At 41.1% G+C, this 19,574-nt stretch overlaps 2 protein-coding genes and 2 non-coding genes across 8 annotated transcripts in view; 3 read left to right on the forward strand and 1 right to left on the reverse strand.

Annotated features, from left to right (window-relative positions):
• The window catches only part of LOC105278424 (sodium-independent sulfate anion transporter), a 34,174-nt gene extending 14,677 nt beyond the window's left edge, over positions 1-19,497 (reverse strand). The window contains exons 1-2 of one of the 2 annotated variants that reach the window (XM_026973214.1): positions 19,377-19,497; positions 490-1,203 (exon numbers count right to left, since the gene is read on the reverse strand). The gene's annotated coding sequence lies outside the window, so the exon portion shown is untranslated. The remainder of the gene's footprint in view (positions 1-489; positions 1,204-19,376) is intronic. The other variant, XM_011337500.3, reaches the window with a different exon arrangement.
• Positions 7,089-7,170, forward strand: Trnas-gcu. The gene has a single exon. It is a non-coding gene; the product is annotated as a tRNA-Ser (tRNA).
• LOC105278425 (sodium-independent sulfate anion transporter) lies at positions 9,181-18,649 on the forward strand. Of its 4 annotated transcripts, none has more exons than XM_011337503.3 (9): positions 9,181-10,390; positions 13,271-13,461; positions 13,911-14,048; positions 14,327-14,605; positions 15,154-15,463; positions 15,531-15,833; positions 16,112-16,346; positions 16,766-16,998; positions 18,463-18,649. In XM_011337503.3, exons 1-9 carry the CDS (start codon positions 10,345-10,347, stop codon positions 18,480-18,482), a joined length of 1,755 nt encoding a protein of 584 aa, XP_011335805.2. In that variant the 5' UTR covers positions 9,181-10,344; the 3' UTR covers positions 18,483-18,649. The 4 variants fall into 4 exon arrangements, with proteins under 4 accessions (XP_011335805.2, XP_011335803.2, XP_019886847.2 ...); XM_011337501.3 differs by having other exon boundaries at positions 9,182-10,203; XM_020031288.2 differs by lacking the exon at positions 9,181-10,390 and adding an exon at positions 11,070-12,519.
• Trnas-aga lies at positions 10,528-10,609 on the forward strand. Its single transcript has one exon. It is a non-coding gene; the product is annotated as a tRNA-Ser (tRNA).
• Positions 19,498-19,574: the final 77 nt, after the last annotated feature.

The raw sequence follows: 19,574 nt of genomic DNA on the forward strand, positions 1-19,574 counted from the left end.
TGAGTGTGATGAGCCGCGTTTTCTCATTACGCATCAATTTCCGCGTGATCTGTAACAGTCAACGAACCATGTACGCGCGTACGAGAGTTTCCGATATGTATACGCATAAAAGCTGCTAAACGAACCATTCGAGTACCCTCGACTGCGTCCGCTCTTCCGTTACACTTCACGTTAAAAAAAACATTAAACGCAAGGCATTACATTCTTCCTTCGCATTATTGCTCTAATTTTTCTCTCCCCTATGTATCGAATCATTAAATTATTTTTTTAATCATGAAATTGTATCAGAATAAAATTTCAATTCAAAATTTCGTTTACAATCCAGGATTAACGACTTCCTTCCAATCATTGAAATGACATGTGTAATCGTAAGTTCCCATACAGCGCAGAAGCTTGCGGCAACATTGCAACGTTGTACGGGTTTACATTGTTAAAAGCTTAAATGAAATTTTCCTGTTCCTCCAACGATTTCGTCGTGTCGATACTCACCCCGTAATTGCACCCGTAGTATCACCCGCGGCGTGGCACGGCTGTCATTGTCGGCTCGGCGGGAAAACGGGAAGTCCAGTCGCAATCCCGCGGGATCGCGGAAACCGCGTTTTCTCCGGAAACGCGGTCCTTCGACCGCGCGCGCACGCACGTGTGCGCGGCTCGGTCGCCGCTTCAGGTACGATTCTCGCGTGCGAGAACCGTTCGCTTCCGTGCGTACGTGCGTGCCGCGGTTAACCACCTTCGCTCTCGTCTGTCGCCGAAACGCTCTCTCGCGCGCGACTGACTGACCGACTCCGACTCGCGCGGACACCTGGGAACACGTCGCCGAAAAACCGCTCAGTCAGAGCGGAGACGGACGCGGGGCGGGCGTATGCACCTAACGTGCGCTCGCTCGCTCGCTCTTTGCGGCGATCACCTGTCCGTCGTAATCTGATTGCCACGAATTCGCGGTTCGCAAATCGCCGGGAACCCCGCGGCCGTCGTCGTGCCCCGCCACCGTGCGAGCCGTCGTGGATCACCACGTGCTCACGATGCTATTGGCGAAGAGAGGGGACTGCGGGCAATTTTACGTGATCTTTCGTTCGAATAATGACGTTCGCCACGTGGACGTCGGCCGAGTCCCCCCCCCCCCTCCGATTCAGACATGAACACTGATTCAGCGTTGATCACTGCATTGCACCCATGCGAGCGCGCGATGGATCTTCGAAAAGTCTGAAACAAATAATTTCCGATAATTTTCTTAGTAGGATTATTTCATATATCTTATTGTGTCGTTGTTGTTAGAATTATTGTTCAAGTTGTTATTTAAAGAGGATAGAAAGGCGAAGTCGCCAATGCGATTTGAGTATTATTTTAAGTGGTTTTAGCGCACTTGCGACAGTGAACAATGCGTTTCATGCAGATCCCTTTCTCGTCTCTCAGTTCGCGGGTATAATGCGGGTAGTTAAAAGTAAAGCGGAGAAAAGAGGATTGTACGAGCGAAGTAGCGCGTGGTCGTACTGGGAATGCGTAATGTCGCGCGTTTTGCGCGCATAATCAACGTTCGCGGTGAACTGTGGCGGCAATTCTGAGAGCCGATCGGTAATACTTGGCGAAGCGTAGTCTGTCGGAGCGTAAAACACGCAATCGATAAAACGAAGCCACGATGAAACAGCGTGGGCTGACACACGCTTCTTATAAACGCGCGACTTGTATGCGCGTGTTGTTTTACATTCGATTCGATTTGTCTTGCAATGCGATGAATACATCCGCAGAATTGACGGTAGCGCAAGCTGCACGTGATTTTTCAAACCGCAAAATCACGATCAAATCGAGCAAAGTTGGATTATTGCGCAACGAAAGTTTTGCATCGATATACTAATGATGCTGTTTTCACGCTTCGCAGGAACGACCGTCATTGCGCTGCGAAATAGAGGAAAAAATGATCTTATATCAGATATATATGTTAATTGTAAAGAACTGTCGCGATCGCACGATAGTTCTTTACTAAATTTTCTATCAAGTATTTTCGCGAAACATTTCGCCTCCCCTCGAGTTTCTTAAAATGAAAACGCCTCTCTCTCAACGCTCATGTACGTATAATAATGAAAAGTACTACAAATAAATAACAGTTTTTGTTACTCTTCACATTTTTGTTACCCTTCATATTTTGTTATTTCCTGGAACAAGAAGAATTAATAATTTCAAGAAAAGTCTGGCGATAACAAGGTTTTATTATTTTCGCAGATTTTGTGTTTCGCACGATATAATCACGTTCGTTCAACAATTATGTATGCGGGACGAACATTATTACCAATTTTCGTTTTATTGTCTCGGATTCTATTTTGGTTTCACGAGGTGAAATAAAATGATGATCTCGCGTGGCAATTCGTCACGATAACGCTTGATGACAATTTCGATGCGAAGATTGCTGATCTACCTGTAACAAACAGTTCAAACAGTTCCTCTTCTTTTTCGCGAAGCGAAGCTCACTCAATCGGGACAGATCCGAGAACGGAATTTTTGAGCATTCCACCGGTATCTTGTAATAATCGCTGTTTACCAGGGACGACATTACATAATATGGTGCTCGGGCATGCAACGTTAGCGATAAGGAGCGCACAGCCTTCCTTCCTTCCAGTGACCAGACATTTTTGCTGCCTGGCTGGCTGGCCGCGCTCGCTATCTTGCGACTGCTTCCGTTCTCTCTTACATCATCGCGCGTGCACACCTACGTTACGCTCGTACACGCTCGCACGTGCATCGCGAACGGAATATAATTATCGTAATGTGAGTCTAACCCAATAAAGCATGCAGCATACGAGTGAACTTATCTTCCTATCTATGCGCGATTAATTAATCCAGATTAATCTGCCGGTGCTCGATTAATTTAACGATGTACATGTTTCGCAAATGTAATTTACATGAAGACGCTCTTATTGTCTTTCAGTTGCGTTTATGTTGAAAGTGAGTCATATCCAGCATTTTTCTATCAAGATACATGTCAATACATTTTTCTATGAAAATACATGGCAATACATTTTATAATTCCTCCCTTCTTCTTTCAATGTAACTTTTGGAATATTAATATTATTGGATATGTGTTTATACATACAAAACAAATAGTCTTAAAAGTTTTCAGTTTTACGAAGAATAAAATTTGTTATTCACCTTATTTTGTTTTGAAACCTGGATGCTAAAAGCAATTATAAAACTCTGAATTTTCGTTAACGAGCCAGAAAATCTGTTGCTTGATAATAATGCAATTTTTAGACTTGTTTATTTATTTACATTCAAGATAACGCATCTGATTACTTTGACGACATATCATTATTAGCTGCCAAATTGTTCGTCGGAAGTTAGCAGGAACTCTCCAATTTAAATCCGATTTGGACAAGATTGCGGATTCGTGGGTATCGTAATGCAATTCGGGAAGTGACGACTATATCCGCGGGCCGTAAACGAGCGCGTATTCCAGTCGCGTAGTTCTCGTTGCGATTGCGTAACCGCTCAATTTTCGATAGGAACGCTGACGAGAGAGAGACCGCTCGCACATCTCATTACCATACAGCCTTACACGTCGTGCATTCAACAATATTATCGCTTCCGTTCGTTAATCTCCACAGCGGAATGGGGAAGGTGACGGTGACAGCGGTTACGACTGCGGCAATTCGCTCCCGAAGCGCTTTGATTTGCACTCAAGTTGCGTATCTCGCCGAGCGCAAATTGCAAAATCGCAACCGGGCCCGTTTCCGGGACATTTGAATCTTCCATAAAATATTATTTCCTTTTGAACTTTAACATGTAAATCACATTGAACAAATAAAACGCGAGGCTATGCTTGACGCGCTGTATGAACGTGAGATAACGGATAGCGTTAAATTTACGATTACATCGTTCATTTCATTTATTTGTGACATTACTATTTATGATCTGTTTAAAAACAAGAGTTTTAGATGTGTCTGCTTTGCCTCAAGGCGGAAAATGTTCACATATTTTACGATTATACTTCGATATTATCGATATAAAAAAATTCTTACCATCAACATGAATTCTTTCAAAATGAAATGCGCGCTTTTCATTAATTAAAGAATAATTAACATAATTACACTCAAGTAACCAATAAATTTCGTTATTCATTTGGCTTGTAAAGGAAATTTTGTACCTCTCCTGAGCTATTTGTAAGATGGTGAACGCCACCGTTGGGGATAATGTAAGCCCAAATTAATCAAAGGCTTCCCCCACACAAGATAACGTTGGGGGTGACAGTTCGTCTGACGCCCTTTGTACAGGGCGGTCAAATTCTCACTGACGCATGAGGACGAGAAGAAGGGTCCTCCGCGTGTCGATTCGCCGCACGTACCGTGCGATACCGTGCAATCCGCGTAATTGAATCCGCTATGAAGCGCTATCGTGGAACGTATATACCGCGCGTACAATGGAACTCGATTGCATTACACGAGTCGCGTTACATTAATCGCGTGCCACTTCGCGCGCGGGTTTCAGCGGGTCCCACTCGTTTTTTATCGATTGCTTCGGCAATCGCGTGGAAAACGCGGCACGGAAAATTTTCTCGCCTCTTTTCTCTCTCTTTCTCTCTTGAGATCGCGTCGGTTTACCGCGTGTCACGTTCGCGTGATCATTTTCGTGAACTTCGGGCTTTCCTTCGTCTGACACGTGCAAAATGCGGTTCGTCGAACTATCGACCCCGCGTATTCGACGTTTATTCGGAATAGTTAACTCTGAGATAAGAACGCGTAATTGAGATAATCGAGGTATATCAGAGCGCAATCTTAATCCATTTTATTATAATCGTATCTAGATATGATAATGAAAGATAGGAGTCAAGTCAATCAGAACGCGAACTGAGACAACGGAATCTATCATTTGATCAATCTGCCAATCTTTATCTTGTTTACTCATACCTCAGAGATAATTTTTAACTTAATTACTGATATCTCTCGAAGATGTTTTATTGTATTTAACTTTATCATGAAATTTCTCCTTTCTTATCTTTTTCTAAATAAACACGTCCAATTAATCTTGAATTAATATTTAATATTTGCTTATTATTTTAATTATTAATTATAAATAAAGTCTAATATATTTTTAAAGTATAATTTATAATAATATAACTTTCAAAAGATAGGAATAAGAATAGAAAACATATAATTTCTAATAATTAATAATATTACAATTCAATGATATACCACATAATACATGATATACTATATAATCGGGGTATATGGATAAATATTTTCGCGTCACATTTATCCTAATGCTCAAGTCGCTTTAACTGACCTCCATGTGCATATAACACGTCTCTTGCAAAAATGAAAGATTTATTTAATGGCGGTTTATCATTTAGACGTCACGGCTGATTTACAAAGCTATCCAGGACAAGCTGTTTATTTCAAGTGATGTAACTTTGTTAGCTCAACCGTTGGAGCGCGATTTACTCGATGCTCCTTTACCAGTAAAACGGTTGAAAAAGATTGGAAAACTAAAGAAAACTCTTTTCTCTCGTGTTTTCGAACGGTAACGCATTAGTGCCGTTGTTCGCGTACGATGTAATGAGGTTACCGGGTGTTTGCGGGATCCGTTGGCAACAAAAAGAAAAGAAAAGAAAAGAAGAAAGCCTCGGTAAGGTAATCTCAGATGGCAAGTCGCGCGAACGGCGTGGAATTCTTGGTTTCTCGGTCGCGATCGGACAGTCAGACATCGTGACGCGGTGTCACGATTACGCAGTCGCGAATCTACGATCGGCACGAATTCTTGGCGAACCGACGACGATGGCGCGTTGCCCGGCTTCTCCCTTCGCGCTCGAATTCCTGATGAACAGGAGGGATTCTTCCTCCTGTTCCGCCTGAATTACTGATGAGATTACGCCATCCCGGCTTTTCAGCGCGTACCTATCCGCATTTTCCAAAGATCGGCTGAGGGTGCATCGCGGTACCAGCAAAACTGGATAAAACCTCCATTCATTATATTCTGCAACCCGTTCTGTGCTTTGACGAACCGTCGAACGGACGGATGGCCCCGTAACGTGATTAACATAAATAATTCGATGGATTTTTATTAAAAATTCGTTATTTATCATGTTTTCAAGGAACTTAAATTGCATAAAACTTAAATAAAATATGCAACAGAAAAGTCAGCTAAACAAATTGGCAAATGCTTTCTATTCTAGCCTTCTTAGATGTTTGATGATACCTATCTCTCTTTCCTGTTCTACAGGAAGTCTGAAATGATATACAGACTGAATATGTAGAGATTCTTATAGAGAAAAGAAATTCAAGTTTTGACTGACATTTCGAAAACACTACCACGGTGTCTCCTTGTCTCTTTATTCAATTTGGTTTTATAGTCGCGTGTGTACTTAAGACTGTTGCCCTCAAAGGTATCGTGACGAGGCAAGAATCAAAAGGGAGGCACATTAGGCGAGTAAGTAGCCAGAAGCAACAGGTATCGTGATTGATTTGTGATTTTCTCGGGGCTGTCGGAATTAACTTGATCATACCGATTATTCTTGGTCACTGAGGCGAGACAATTAGATCGTCGACAAATATACTCCAGTGCAATCTCACGATTGCGCGCGGAGTGCGCGATTATTGCGTAAGCTCGAGGTCGTTACGATAAAATTCCGCCGAAAATTGAAATAATTTATGTAACTAGATGCAGACGCCACGCTAATGGATATGTCGTATTTGGCCAACAATTACGAGGACCCGTCATTAAGCTTATTTCCTGTAAATTACGGTATCATCAACCAATTTGGAGTCGAGCTTTTTTAAAAAAGAAAATACCATATAACTTAACTGCATAACGTTTTTAAATTATAAATAAATAGTTTTGCAAGAGAGAAAGAGAGAGAATTATAAACAGCTTTTTATAAATCGCTAGAAATACAATTAAACTCTCCAATTAATTTTAAACAATTTTAATATAAAATGTTAATTATGGAAATTGGAAAATTTACATGACGATATTTTTAAAGCTAATAAGACATTTTCAGTGGAAAACCGACTTAAAATTGATTTAATACAAACAATGCGGCAGACGATGCACATGTTTGGGTGGATGAGCCATCTCGGTAAACGTGTTCCATTTTGCTACCGGACGAGGTGGCCGAGTGGTTAAGGCGTTGGACTGCTAATCCAATGTGCTCTGCACGCGTGGGTTCGAATCCCATCCTCGTCGTTCGCTTTTTGTTGGCTCGCGACGATTCTCGCGCGCGCGACAATATCGGTATATCGATCCCGGGTGATTAAGTTTACTATCGTGCAGTTTATTCAATAAATATGTGGTGGACATTTAAACTCGCATGCGACTAAATTAACGTCAGTTTGCGGTAAAATATGCGCATAATAAATAGTGCACTGCATACTTCCTTTGATATTATCATTGTGCAAATTGTGCGGAGCAATTCTTTACCGAGTAACAACGTGCTCAAATATATTTTTTCAAAGATAAAAAAGAAACAAATTTACTGTTTTTTTCTGAAAAATATTTTTTTCTTTAATAAAATATATCTCGAATTTCTCTTTTATCCAAATGATGGATTCAATTTAACAAGTATCGTGATAACGATATAATAATACGAAATGTATATTGACGTTAAAGTATTCTTTATGCAATCGTCATTAATGATGTGGTTTACAATTATAATTATTTATAATCTGCATAGGATAATGATTGTAGGTGTCATAATAAAAAAATGATTGGTGACGATCGAGCGATATCTTACGTAATACGTACATACATGTATGTATTATCCGATTCGCATGAATGATTTCATGCGGTAAAGTCGACGGGAGCGTTTTGCCATGCATGGCGTAATCATCGCTCTATGCAATGATAAATCGCGCCGAGAATAAAGGACTCCGCGATCATTTTCTGCCGCTGGCAGATAAACCCGATCTCGGTCGAACGGCCGCGGCCGACGCGAATGATCGATTGACACAATGGTGCTCTCACGACAAGTATCTTGGTCTCGTTCCGCTAACAATGTGCTCGGTTACGTGACCGATTACGTAAAAATGAGATATGTTTCGGCTTAGTTTGCGCGAATCGTGCCGCTCATTTGAAATAACAATCGCGGCCGCATTACATTTTGATATGCATCGTCAGCCGTGCTGTGCTCGGAGGGAGAGAAGAAAAAAGTGCCGCGCGTTTATCGATCGCGCGAACGAGTGTTTTCCGCATTCTGCAACTACGCCGTCATTGTTTAATTCCCATTTTTTTCTCTCTCTCTCTCGAAACGCGGTGTCATTAAATGTGCAGTTGTTAAAACCGGGTTTACGCCGCTCGTAATTAATTCACGCTCCTGTAAAAGCTGTTTCGAAACAAGCGAAGCTCGAAAAACAACACTGCACGCACAATAGAAAGCGTTATTGGACAGTCCTGTCGTTCTGTTGCAGTTTTCTCTCGTCTTTATTATTAATAACAAAAGACTAATCTTTCTTCTATTGTCTATATAAAATTCGCTGCTGATAAATCCTGAATAAATTAAATATAGGCTGAATAAATAATTATGATCGCGTAAGACTGTTCCCGGATTTTCCGTGTGAAACATCCCCTTCCCTCCCGCCGCCGTTAATGCTATACTTGCGATCACGTGAGATTTTGTCAAGAACTATGAAAATGTGTTGCACATGACGCGCAAATTCCGCGTTTAATTGTACGACGAGATTATCTTTAATTGTTTGATGATATGACGCTGACGGATTTATCTCCGCCAATCACGGTACTCGCGTTAACTGCGGTTTGCAATGTAACATGTGCCGCTAATTTAGCGCGATTCGGTCAATTATATCGTTTAAATCGCAGATTGCTCCTTCTTGAAAATCTCGGAATATGATAATAAAGATGTATATTATAAAGCGGCATACGCGCGTATATTGATCGCGCATCCTTCTTTCTGACGCGTTTTCATCGCGCTCGTATTTTATGGGGCGGCTGATAAGCCAAGCGAAATTCGATTCGCCATACGTATACACGTGTATTGTGCACGCTAAACATCCTCAGGGAATATCGCTTGGAACGTGTATTCGCAGCCAGCAACTCGAACATATTTTAAATGTTTACTCGTGCACCATATTTATCTGTAAACAATTGTATTACTCTGCAACGCTGCGCGCGCGCGCGAACACACACACACACACACACACACACAACGGCTGGAAAGTTATTACTCGCGTAAATAAGATAATCCCATCATTAAACGAGAGATAAAAAATTTTACCGCACCGTTCGCACAGAATTGCGAGGTAAAATGTAAATAGATGAAAAAGGCAGATCGGTTTAATTAAATTGTTAAATGCAAAATATCGGAGTAATTAAATAAGCAGATTTCGCGAATCAGCTCTTGTACTCGATATGTTTTCCAGTAGAGGCGCCTCGTTTTACGGATCATTACCGAGTAATTACGTATTACAGTATCATCGTAATTGAACTCGGAACTCTGCAAAATTTTTCTCTCGACATTTATCTGGCTTGAACAATTCCAAGATACAAATATTGTAAAGGAAGAGAACTGAAAACAGAAAAGTCTCATAATTTCCATGTCACAATCGTGCATTTAATTATTTAATCGCATTGTAATCCTACGATAACACATCTATTAACTCAATTGCTGTCATTTAGCCATATAATTAAACGCGACAGCAATAAATCACCCGTCGATTATCCTTCGCGTTCTCCTACGAAAATTACAGTCTCCGAGGATCCCAAGCCAGCCGCGATCCCAAGAAATCGGTCCTATCTCGCTCGGCGTATCCGCTCGGCTAATCTGCATCGGCACCCGACAACATGACGGAAACCTCTCTCGCGCGCGATAGAGATGGTGTCAGCACGCGTCCGGTCAGCACGTGACAGGCCAGTTCGAGGTCGCGCCGAGATCGCTACGGAGAGTTCCGCGTTATCACCTCGGAACACGCATGTGATCACGCTGGATCGCGTCGCTCTGTTTTATCGACCTCCTTCGCTCTCTCTCTTTCTCTCTCTCTCTCTCTCTCTCTCTCTCTCTCTCTCTTTTTCGCTCTTCTCTAGGTTCTAGTCGAAGGATACGCGCATCTCGTAACGCGAGCGTAGCGCGTGCGACGCTGGACCGCGTGTTCTCTCTGGTTTTCATTTGTTCGCCCGTCTGTCCATCTGTTCAGTGGTGCGTCCGATCGCGCGATATGTCGTTCTCGCGAGGCAGACTCAACGGTGAGACGACACCGCTCCTCACGAGTAAGTTCTGCCAAGATCCTCTCGCGCGCGCGTCATTATTCGCACCAGCTCCGTCGATGTTGGAATCCGTCATTCCACCGTCATCTGCAGTCATGGCCTAGCATCATGAGCGTCTTCGCGATGTCTATGAACTAATTGTTCATGAGTCAACATGCCACTCAATCCCTCCGTTTCGCATCTTTCGCACGTATGGTTATTTATTTCTTTTGTGTTTTTTTAACAAATAAGTTGAATCATATGAAAGTAATATCTGATGGAATGACAATGTCCAATGTCCAATGTCTGTCCGATGCAGTACGTCAAGTGAGACACGTGCTCTCCGTAGCAGTCGTGGCCGAGTGGTTAAGGCGTCTGACTAGAAATCAGATTCCCTCTGGGAGCGTAGGTTCGAGTCCTACCGACTGCGAAAGAGGTGCATTTTTTTTTAAATTTTATTTTATCAGATATTCGAAATAGATAATTGCAATTTGATACGTAATGAAAAATAAAACCAGAAAATATTATTTTTCCGAAATACATAATTTTCGGGATGAACATTATCTCTGGGAAAATATTGAAAAATATTTTATAAACAGCGTACACACATTGTTTTAGAGGAAAAAGTTAATGCAAGAGAAAATATGTTTCACATATATTTTAATATACTAGCCCACAGGCGCGCGCTATGCGCGCTATAAGTAAAATAAAAAATAATAAAAAAAATAATATAATAAATAAAATTGTCAATATAACCGCACTGACAGCCACTATGACATTCTGACATTCGCAACACGAAGTTCAAGTCACACGAAGTTCGAGCCAAGCGAGAGAACCAATCAGCGTCGTGGAAAAGAGGCCTCAATATTCGATAAAAAAGAACTTCACGAAGTTAACACGCCTTTTTTAGAATAGGAGGATCAGACTCTATACATATATGAAAACTGTGTTATTTACAAAGGGAATGGTTTTAAATACCTCTTGTATAATTAAAAATGTTATTGCTGCAACGCGTCGCGTTGCTTCCTTAATTAACATTCCGTACAATAAACAAGTAATTAGACCAGAGATAAGGAAAAAGTGATTGTTATGTTAGGCAAAAGATGACGATGCTATGTCTTTGTTTCGAGCCGTCTTATTGCCTCAGATAGCGACGTACTCTACGCTTGATTATTTATCTTTTTATCACATGCAGTAGTAGTAGTAGTAGTAGTAGTGTAGTGGTGTCGTAGTAACGGCCGTGTTTGCTTGAGAAAGATGCCAAATATTGACGCGATACACTTTGGCAATTCATCAAAATCTGTCTTCCAGTATGGCGTCCTGATGACAGTAAACAATTAATCTTGACAACTCCGTTTTTCTTTTCTCACGCAGAGAGGAAGCGCGATAATTGTCGTGCATTCTGCGAGCCTCGAGATATATGTTTGTATAATTCACATCTCGTATTCTCTTTTTTTCTCCTATTTTATATTCATTTCATTCCTCCTTACATATACATGTAAGAATCATTAATTCGCTACAACAGCGAAATTTCGAACATTTTTTTATATGAAGGAATGGTCGTCGATCCGTCTGTTTCATAAAAAGCACTACAATTCGATGTATTTTGTTATGAAATATTCGCGAGATTTTCTCTTAAGGGACACTCGTTGATACTAAATCCTCCAGATTTTGCATCTCTCTAGCATGTGACACAAACGAGAATTGCGTATGCGTATTAAACGTTCTCACAATTTCACGAACACCCGTTCAAACCCGTGACTACGCAGCGGAAAGAATTCCAGCAATTAGAACTGCTAGGTTTCATCGAGTTTTTATTTCCAAGATCTATCGTGCAGATCTCACGTGACTCGTGTAGATATATGATTAGCGCGATTCACTGCGACATTATCACATGACAACTAATACCACGGAAATTATCACGAGAATCGCGACGTTGTTAAACATTTCGCAGATATGAGACCATATCGTCGAATCGGCCTGTCTGCTGACTGTCGATCGTTGTTTGAGGGAGGCTTATCTCGAGGGTTGCCGCATGGCACGTTAAATGCTTTATCATGCCATTAATCGGATACTTGAAAAACCGTTGCGTTCCTCGCTGCGGTGGATTATCGCAATTGCCGAAGGTGTCAGTGTTTAATGAACTTCGTGCTGAATAAGAAGCCTTGATCACGATTCTTTGATCGCACTTTTTCCACGAAAATCAACACCGAGCTACGGTTGTACGTTTATTAACTGCACGCGACTCGCTGCACAAAAAATTATCCGTGAGAATTATTACATTTGTTGCATGTGACGCGTATAGCGGAAATTGGTGCGTGTGCGAGATCATGAGGCTATGTACGTACAATTTAATAAAAACGAGTAACATACTGCTTAATTAAAATATATTCTAGGAGAAATTTATTGTACAGTTTTTGTTAAACTGAGAATTAAAATAGTTGTTAAAATTAAAACTGCATCTGCAAACGATGCTACTTTGTAATCACGCTTGCACAGCCTTCGATATCGCCATGGTTGTCAGAGCACAAACAGGCGTGATTATGATTAGCTAATAGTTTTGCAGAATTCGTCACGCTAGCTGCGAAGATAAGTTGCTTTGTTAGACACAGTAGATTGATATAATACATAGAGCGATGAATTATGTAGTCTCACAACCAGGCAAATAGTACAAGCAATTAGTAATTGCATTAGATTCAAATAAGATGCCATTAGTTTAGTAAAAAGGAAAACGAGAGATATTAAACGTAATTTAAAACATTACCATATTTTTCAAATTAAAATTTTACGGCATTTCATCAATGTCTAATGTCTGGCGTTTGATATCCTATTAATCAAGAAATATTCAGTAAATAAAATTAGCTCAAAAAAAAGAATCATCTACTTTTTAACATTATTTTATATCTTAATAATCTCGAAATTACTTTTCAATCTTGCATCTCAATATATTATTATTAACATATTATTGTTCAAAGTAATCACATTTCTCGTTGCACGAATTAACTGGAGAATTCGCTGAATTTTGAACATTAATCTCCTTCGCAGTAATTGTTGCTTGATTTTTGTCTACGTTCGTTTGTATAAATCATAGGGCCAAATGTTACGTTCTCCCGGAGTTGCGACCTCAAGGGGCTCCTTCTACGGAGGATACCGATCCTGGCATGGCTACCTCTGTACAGTTGGGGGAAACTTCTGCAGGATACTTTGGCAGGGTTGACAGTGGGTTTGACCGCGATACCGCAGGGCATAGCGTATGCGTTAGTGGCTGAACTTCCACCTCAGGTGCGTATGCAGGACAGGACCGTTCTTACGACCGTGTACTTGTAACGTGCAAACTTCGTCCCTTGAATGATGCTCGAGTCAAATTTCAGCGCTCTCGCGTACACGATGACTCTCCGGGAAAATCGAATTAACGGTACCGTGGCGTGACGTGCCCCATAAAATTAATTAAACTAATTCCCAGCGTCGTATCGATTTCTACGTAACGATACTCTGTATAAAGGAGCTCTGGAATAGACGGTTGAAAATTAACGAGAATTAATTAGCGTATTTTTCATTTAAAACCGGCGATCACGTACTCGCGGAACTGTGCGTCGGTTTTCTTTTTTCCTCGAAGGATTAATGAAATTCCTTCGAGTATTTTAAGAATCGCCGTTTCGTGTGTAACTCCGCTCTAATCTACAATAGTTGGAAAAGCTGACTCTCGTCAGGTGAACTTTTGAAAACTTCAGTACGGCCTGTACAGCAGTTTCATGGGTTGCTTCGTTTATCTGGTGTTCGGTAGCAGCAAGGATGTCACCGTGGGTCCTACCGCGTTAATGGCTTTATTGGTGCAGAAGCACGTGATGCGACTAGGAGCGAATCTCGCCGTAAGTAGAGCTTGTCAATTCTTGTGTCATATCTCAAAGTTTAATTTCATTTTCTGTTTTTACGTAGCACGTATCGCTTTTATTTGACATCTTCGTGACATTACGTCACACTAATATAATTTCAGTCAACGTTATTTTTATCTAACATCCCCTTTCTATGTTTAAATAATTCCTCAATAAATATTTTATTAATTCTATGAATTTTTCATAATATTCTTGCGCAAAATATGTATTCCATTCTAATTCTTGATGAGTCTCAAATGTAATTGTTTTTCCAGGTGCTTATGTGCTTCCTGTCCGGCATAGTGATCATGATCATGGGAATACTTCACTTGGGATTTCTCGTAGACTTTATAAGCTTGCCCGTAATAGGCGGCTTCAGCAATGCCGCAGCGATTATTATCACTACTTCTCAGGTGGGCACCTTGCTGGGTATAAAAGGACGTAGCGATTCCTTCATCGACTCAGTCGTGAAAGTTGTCGAACATCTAAATGAAACTAAACTTTGGGACACGGTGTTGGGGGTTTGTACGATGGTGGTGCTGATTCTGCTCAAGGTATGTTAATCGGATCATGTGAGAGATATCACCTTTAAAGATTTACTTTTTTCGGAATTTATGAATTTTATATTTTATTAATATCTAATTCAATATTTCTAATTCAATATTTCTAAATTTTTTCCATTGCAAATAAAATTTAATTAAGAACATCTGTCTTACGTTTTATATGTTTGCTTAAAAATCATGCAAATTGTTATCAGTCCATTAACCATTTCTGTAATTTTTTATTTTACAGAATAAAATATCAGATTTTGATAATTATAAAAAATGTTTTAATATTTCAGTAAAGAATTTAGTAGAAATTTTTTGTGCAAATGCATTTCTATTTTCAAAATATGTGTGTGTGTGTGTATGTGTGTGTGCGCGCGCGCGCGTCGCGTGCAGTTATTTCAGCTTGATACATTTTGCATCACTAATAATAAATGAGTCTATATATTTGCATCATGCTCGTTTAAATCAATTGAAAAGAGCGAGATACATTTTTAATGAGTATAATCCAATTGGTGAAAGATACAATCAATAAAATGATTCATTTTCAAAAATAGAAACTGCCTGGCAAAAAATTGGGAACCCCATTCGAGAAATTCATGTGGGTGATTTCTTTAGCTAGAAACGCCATAGTCGTGATACTTGGAATTCTCATAACTTACTTGCTGTTTTCTCACGGAATCGAGCCTTTTCAAATTATGGGCAATATAACCGAGGGCTTGCCGTCGTTCTCCTTACCGCCGTTCAGCATCGTGAAGGGTAACCATACGTACACCTTTACGGATCTGATAGGCGAGCTTGGCAGCAGCATTCTCTCGATACCGCTCATCGCCATGGTGGAGAGCATCGTCATTGCTAAGGCGTTCGGTGAGCAAACTTTGCGAGCGAATTTCATGCTGGGAGCGATTTAAACTTAAAGCAAACAACTTTTCAGCCAAAGGGAAGACCATCGATGCCAATCAGGAGATGCTGGCGCTTGGACTTTGCAACATATTCGGCAGTTTCGTGAAATCGATGCCCACGACAGGAAGTTTCACCCGCACGGCCATCAACAACGCTTCTGGTGTCAAAACGCCGATGGGTGGTGTGATCACTGGCGGTCTGGTGCTTCTCGCGTGTGGTTTATTGACATCTACTTTCAAGTTCATTCCCAAAGCCGCACTGGCAGCCATCATCATAATCGCGATGTATCACATGTTCGATGTGCAAATTTTCATCGTTTTATGGAGAACAAAAAGTAAGAATATCTTCATTTTCATTTCAGCGTATTTTACGCGATGTTCCCAAGATATTTTCATCGATATTTTATTTTAATATTTTCAAATAATATCAATTATATATAATTGACGATTCTATAGTACAATCGCAAAATTGTAACTTTCTCAGGAGAGATTTATTTATACAATCGTATTCCTCTTCAAAGTAAAGTTTTATGGAAATATCGTTGGACGTAGTTCATTATAAATTATCAGTTAATCTGGTCTCTCTGTCTCCTCCATTTTTGGCGTCGAGCAGAAATCGATCTGGTGCCGCTGACAGTGACGTTATTATGTTGCCTGGCGGTCGGTTTGGAGTACGGTATGATCGCCGGGATTGCGGTAAATCTAATTCTCTTACTCTATTTCGCGGCCCGGCCTGGACTATTGATCGAGGAGCGGATCGTCGATGGTTTGACCGTGCTTTTCGTATCGCCGAAGCAATCTCTGAGCTTTCCGGCTGCGGAATATCTGCGAGAACGGGTAATGTCCTGGTAAGTCTCATCGTAAATAAGTGTGAGAAACCATTTAGGAGCCTCGAGGAAAGAGAAATGCAGCGTGTGTAAAAGTGTTAAATTGTGAACTTTAACCTTTTAACTCAAATGAAAAGTCTGCCACAAATATTGGCGAATTTTCAACCTGTACGTCTTTCTGAGGTTCAAACGAAAAATCCATCAAAGCAAAACGGTACGTTGTTCTTCGTTTGCATGTCTATAATCATATTCATATTCGAAGGGCTCTCCATATTCCATATTTATAGTTGAAAGCTTTAGAATACCCGATATCTACTCTGAGAAAATACATGCTCCAAATTTTATGAGAGACATTGCACATGCACTTTGCGTTTCTTCTGGGCACCTCATATGCATGTGAGATGGCAGTTGTTTCGGATTTAAGTTTGTCGTGTGTTAAGGTGCGACACGAGATCGAGAAACTTGCCGGTGGTGCTCGAGGGTCGTCACGTGCTCAGGATCGACGCCACAGTCGCGAAAAACCTGGCGCTGCTGCTGTCGGATCTCGCGGCGCGGGATCAGAAGCTCATCTTCTGGAACTGGTGCGAGGATGCCAAGCAGACTCTGACAAGTTACGAGCCGTCCCTTGCGACCTACTGCAGATCCTCCGGCAGCATAGCGCAAATATTCTCAGGCAAGATTTCACTTTTCCGTTTTCTTATCTTCTTCTACGAACCGTTCGTTTAAAAGTTTTTGATCATTAAAAGTGGTGTTTGTCTTGCGGTTGATATTTTTTTTCAACTTAATTTACTATCAGAGATACAAAAATGAATCAAACCACCTGACACTTCAATGACCAATTATCGCTGTTTCCATAATGATGGTGTAAATATAAATAATGGCGCATAAATTATGTATAAATTTACAAAGTGGTCCCCTCGCAGTTTGTCATCCGAGGAACGAGCGAGGATTTCGAAATTTTCCACCCTTTATCAGGCACGACACAAGCGTGCACACTAGTGCGCAAATTTACGAGTCCTCGCGCCTTCGCGAGGAGAACGCATCCGATGGTACTCGAGGGGAGGCTTAATGGATTGCGGCATCTCCGGGAATTTCCGTATCATCGAGCTCGACGTGACGTGACGGCTCGGGGAAGACACACTTGCGAGTTTATGGGTGCCGTTTTTCCTTCGAGAAAAAGAAATGGAGAGGAGAAGAGCGAAAAACAGCTTCTCTCGAGGGGTGAGGGGCGGATGAATGAGAGATGCGCTCGATCAAGGAAACTTCCCCGAGCTGTCGTGCGATCGCGGAAGACGTTGTTTCCTCGGCGGGCTCGTACGAAACGACGAGGGATTTCGCGTCGCAGCTATATGTGCAGCCGCGATCGAACATCGCGGGCATTTACGCGCCAACCCCATCATGTATGCGCATACCGAATCACTTATGACGGCTTTCCCGCGCCAGCGTGTTCGCCCACCACACCACCCTCGCTGTATACGTCGGTATTACAACTGTACGAACGCACTCCCACGTTGTTGCTATCGCGTAACAGCCTCGGCACGACGGTGTGCCTGATGTAATAGCTCGCGGTGTTTCCCCCGAAACTCATTTCATTTCGGCGGAATACAAATCGTCGCCCCGTAGGCGACGATATATATCTGATGTATCAGATCGCTCCAGAAGTGGAAATTTGTTGGGATTAATCAATTTGTTGAAAATTGAAATTGTAACGCTAATTGTAAAATTGTGAAGTAATGATCGGTGAAGGGGTTTCTTCATCGAATTTTTAAAATGTTATATTTTGGAAGTGTTTTGGGATTGTTTAAATATATTAGGAATTTCTCTCTCTCTCTCTCTCTCTCTAAGGGTTCCGCGTGTTTGCGGCATAAAATGTTTTTTTTTTATCTAAGATCGTTTCATCAATATTTGTCGGGTTATTGAAGAACTTTAATATTATTCCTCCGTCCCTCGGTTATTGTTTGCTCAAAGCCAATATTTTTATTCTACGGTTTGTAGGGAAAGCTTTGACTAAATGCGTATCAAAGGACCATATATGCCGCAAAACGTTTGGCGTGCGGAATAAATTTGCAAGCGTTTTGTATACAATGATGATTTTCATGACAAGATAATCGAATACGTATCATTTCTCTGTTTTTAGGCGAGATCGTGATTTGCTGATTGAACTGAGAGCTACCACCATAACAGATGTGTGTTCACTATGTTATCTAGATAAATTCAAACAGATCGCTCAATATTTTTAATGCGAATTCTTTAAGGCTATTATTAATACGTATATTATATGTATACAATTAAATAGATATTAAATATAAATTTAAAGTTTTGGAGCAACTTTTTTTTCTGTTTGCATTCTTAGCGCTGCTCTTGCGCATTCAACGTGCAATTAATATGCCCACACACCGATGCAAATATGTAATCAGCTAGAGGATATATGCAAATTATTGACATTATTATCGTTATTTGGGTAGGTAATAGACGAGTTACATCAGCAAAAAGGTTATTAGTTTCTATTTTTATCCTATGTTCGTAGGATAAGCGATACATTTTTCTAGGCCATACGCTATCTAAGATTATCCAATATTCTGTAATCTTTGAAAATGCAATTATCAAGAAAAAGTTTTTCGAAACAGAAATGTTAGCTTTGTAGTATTATCAGAAAAAAACACACATACCAATGAGTGAATATTTAATAGACTCTGGAATTATATCAGACCTGTAAATTTTATATATTTTCCTTGTATCTGACGTGTTTATTATTTGTACAAAGTTGCCCAAAGATGATTAAGAGTTGAGCCGTAATATATTTAAATCTGTATCGCAGCACTTAAAATTTCATACTCTATATGCATCGAATTTTAATAACCATGTCTCGACGTAACGAGAGAGGTGGAGGACTTCCCCCCCTCCCTGACTGCGCCGTGTATATAAAAAATTGGCGCCCGTGCGCGGCGTCAATTTCGCGACGCGCGGATTCTCGCCGTGAAGGTTAACGCATCCACGAGTTTTGCGTGGAATAATACCAATTTGCTGGACAATTGATGTATCTGGACTCACCGACGCGTTGATCAGCGTCTGCCTTTCGTCCATCGACCATCGAATTCGTTGCCATGCAGCAAAAAACGCGTATATTGTGTCAACATCGCGTCCGCACTCGCCGCCACCGAACGCACCCTTTTAACTGCGAAAGTGGGCGCGCAGACGCGCGGACGGCACGCCGCGCGGCCAATCGCAGCGGCGGGTGGTAGAGGGTGC

This window comes from Ooceraea biroi, chromosome 10 (genome assembly GCF_003672135.1).
Source record: "Ooceraea biroi isolate clonal line C1 chromosome 10, Obir_v5.4, whole genome shotgun sequence".
NCBI classification, from domain to species: Eukaryota; Metazoa; Arthropoda; class Insecta; order Hymenoptera; family Formicidae; genus Ooceraea; species Ooceraea biroi.

Bases quoted from the DNA above. Each gene is read 5' to 3' on its own strand.
- LOC105278425 (XM_011337501.3), top strand. From the start codon at position 10,152: ATGTCGTTCTCGCGAGGCAGACTCAACGGTGAGACGACACCGCTCCTC. The intron at 13,462-13,910 runs GTGCGTATGCAG...TGAAAACTTCAG, and splicing joins TGGCTGAACTTCCACCTCAG to TACGGCCTGTACAGCAGTTT. The intron at 16,347-16,765 runs GTAAGTCTCATC...TCGTGTGTTAAG, and splicing joins CGAGAACGGGTAATGTCCTG to GTGCGACACGAGATCGAGAA.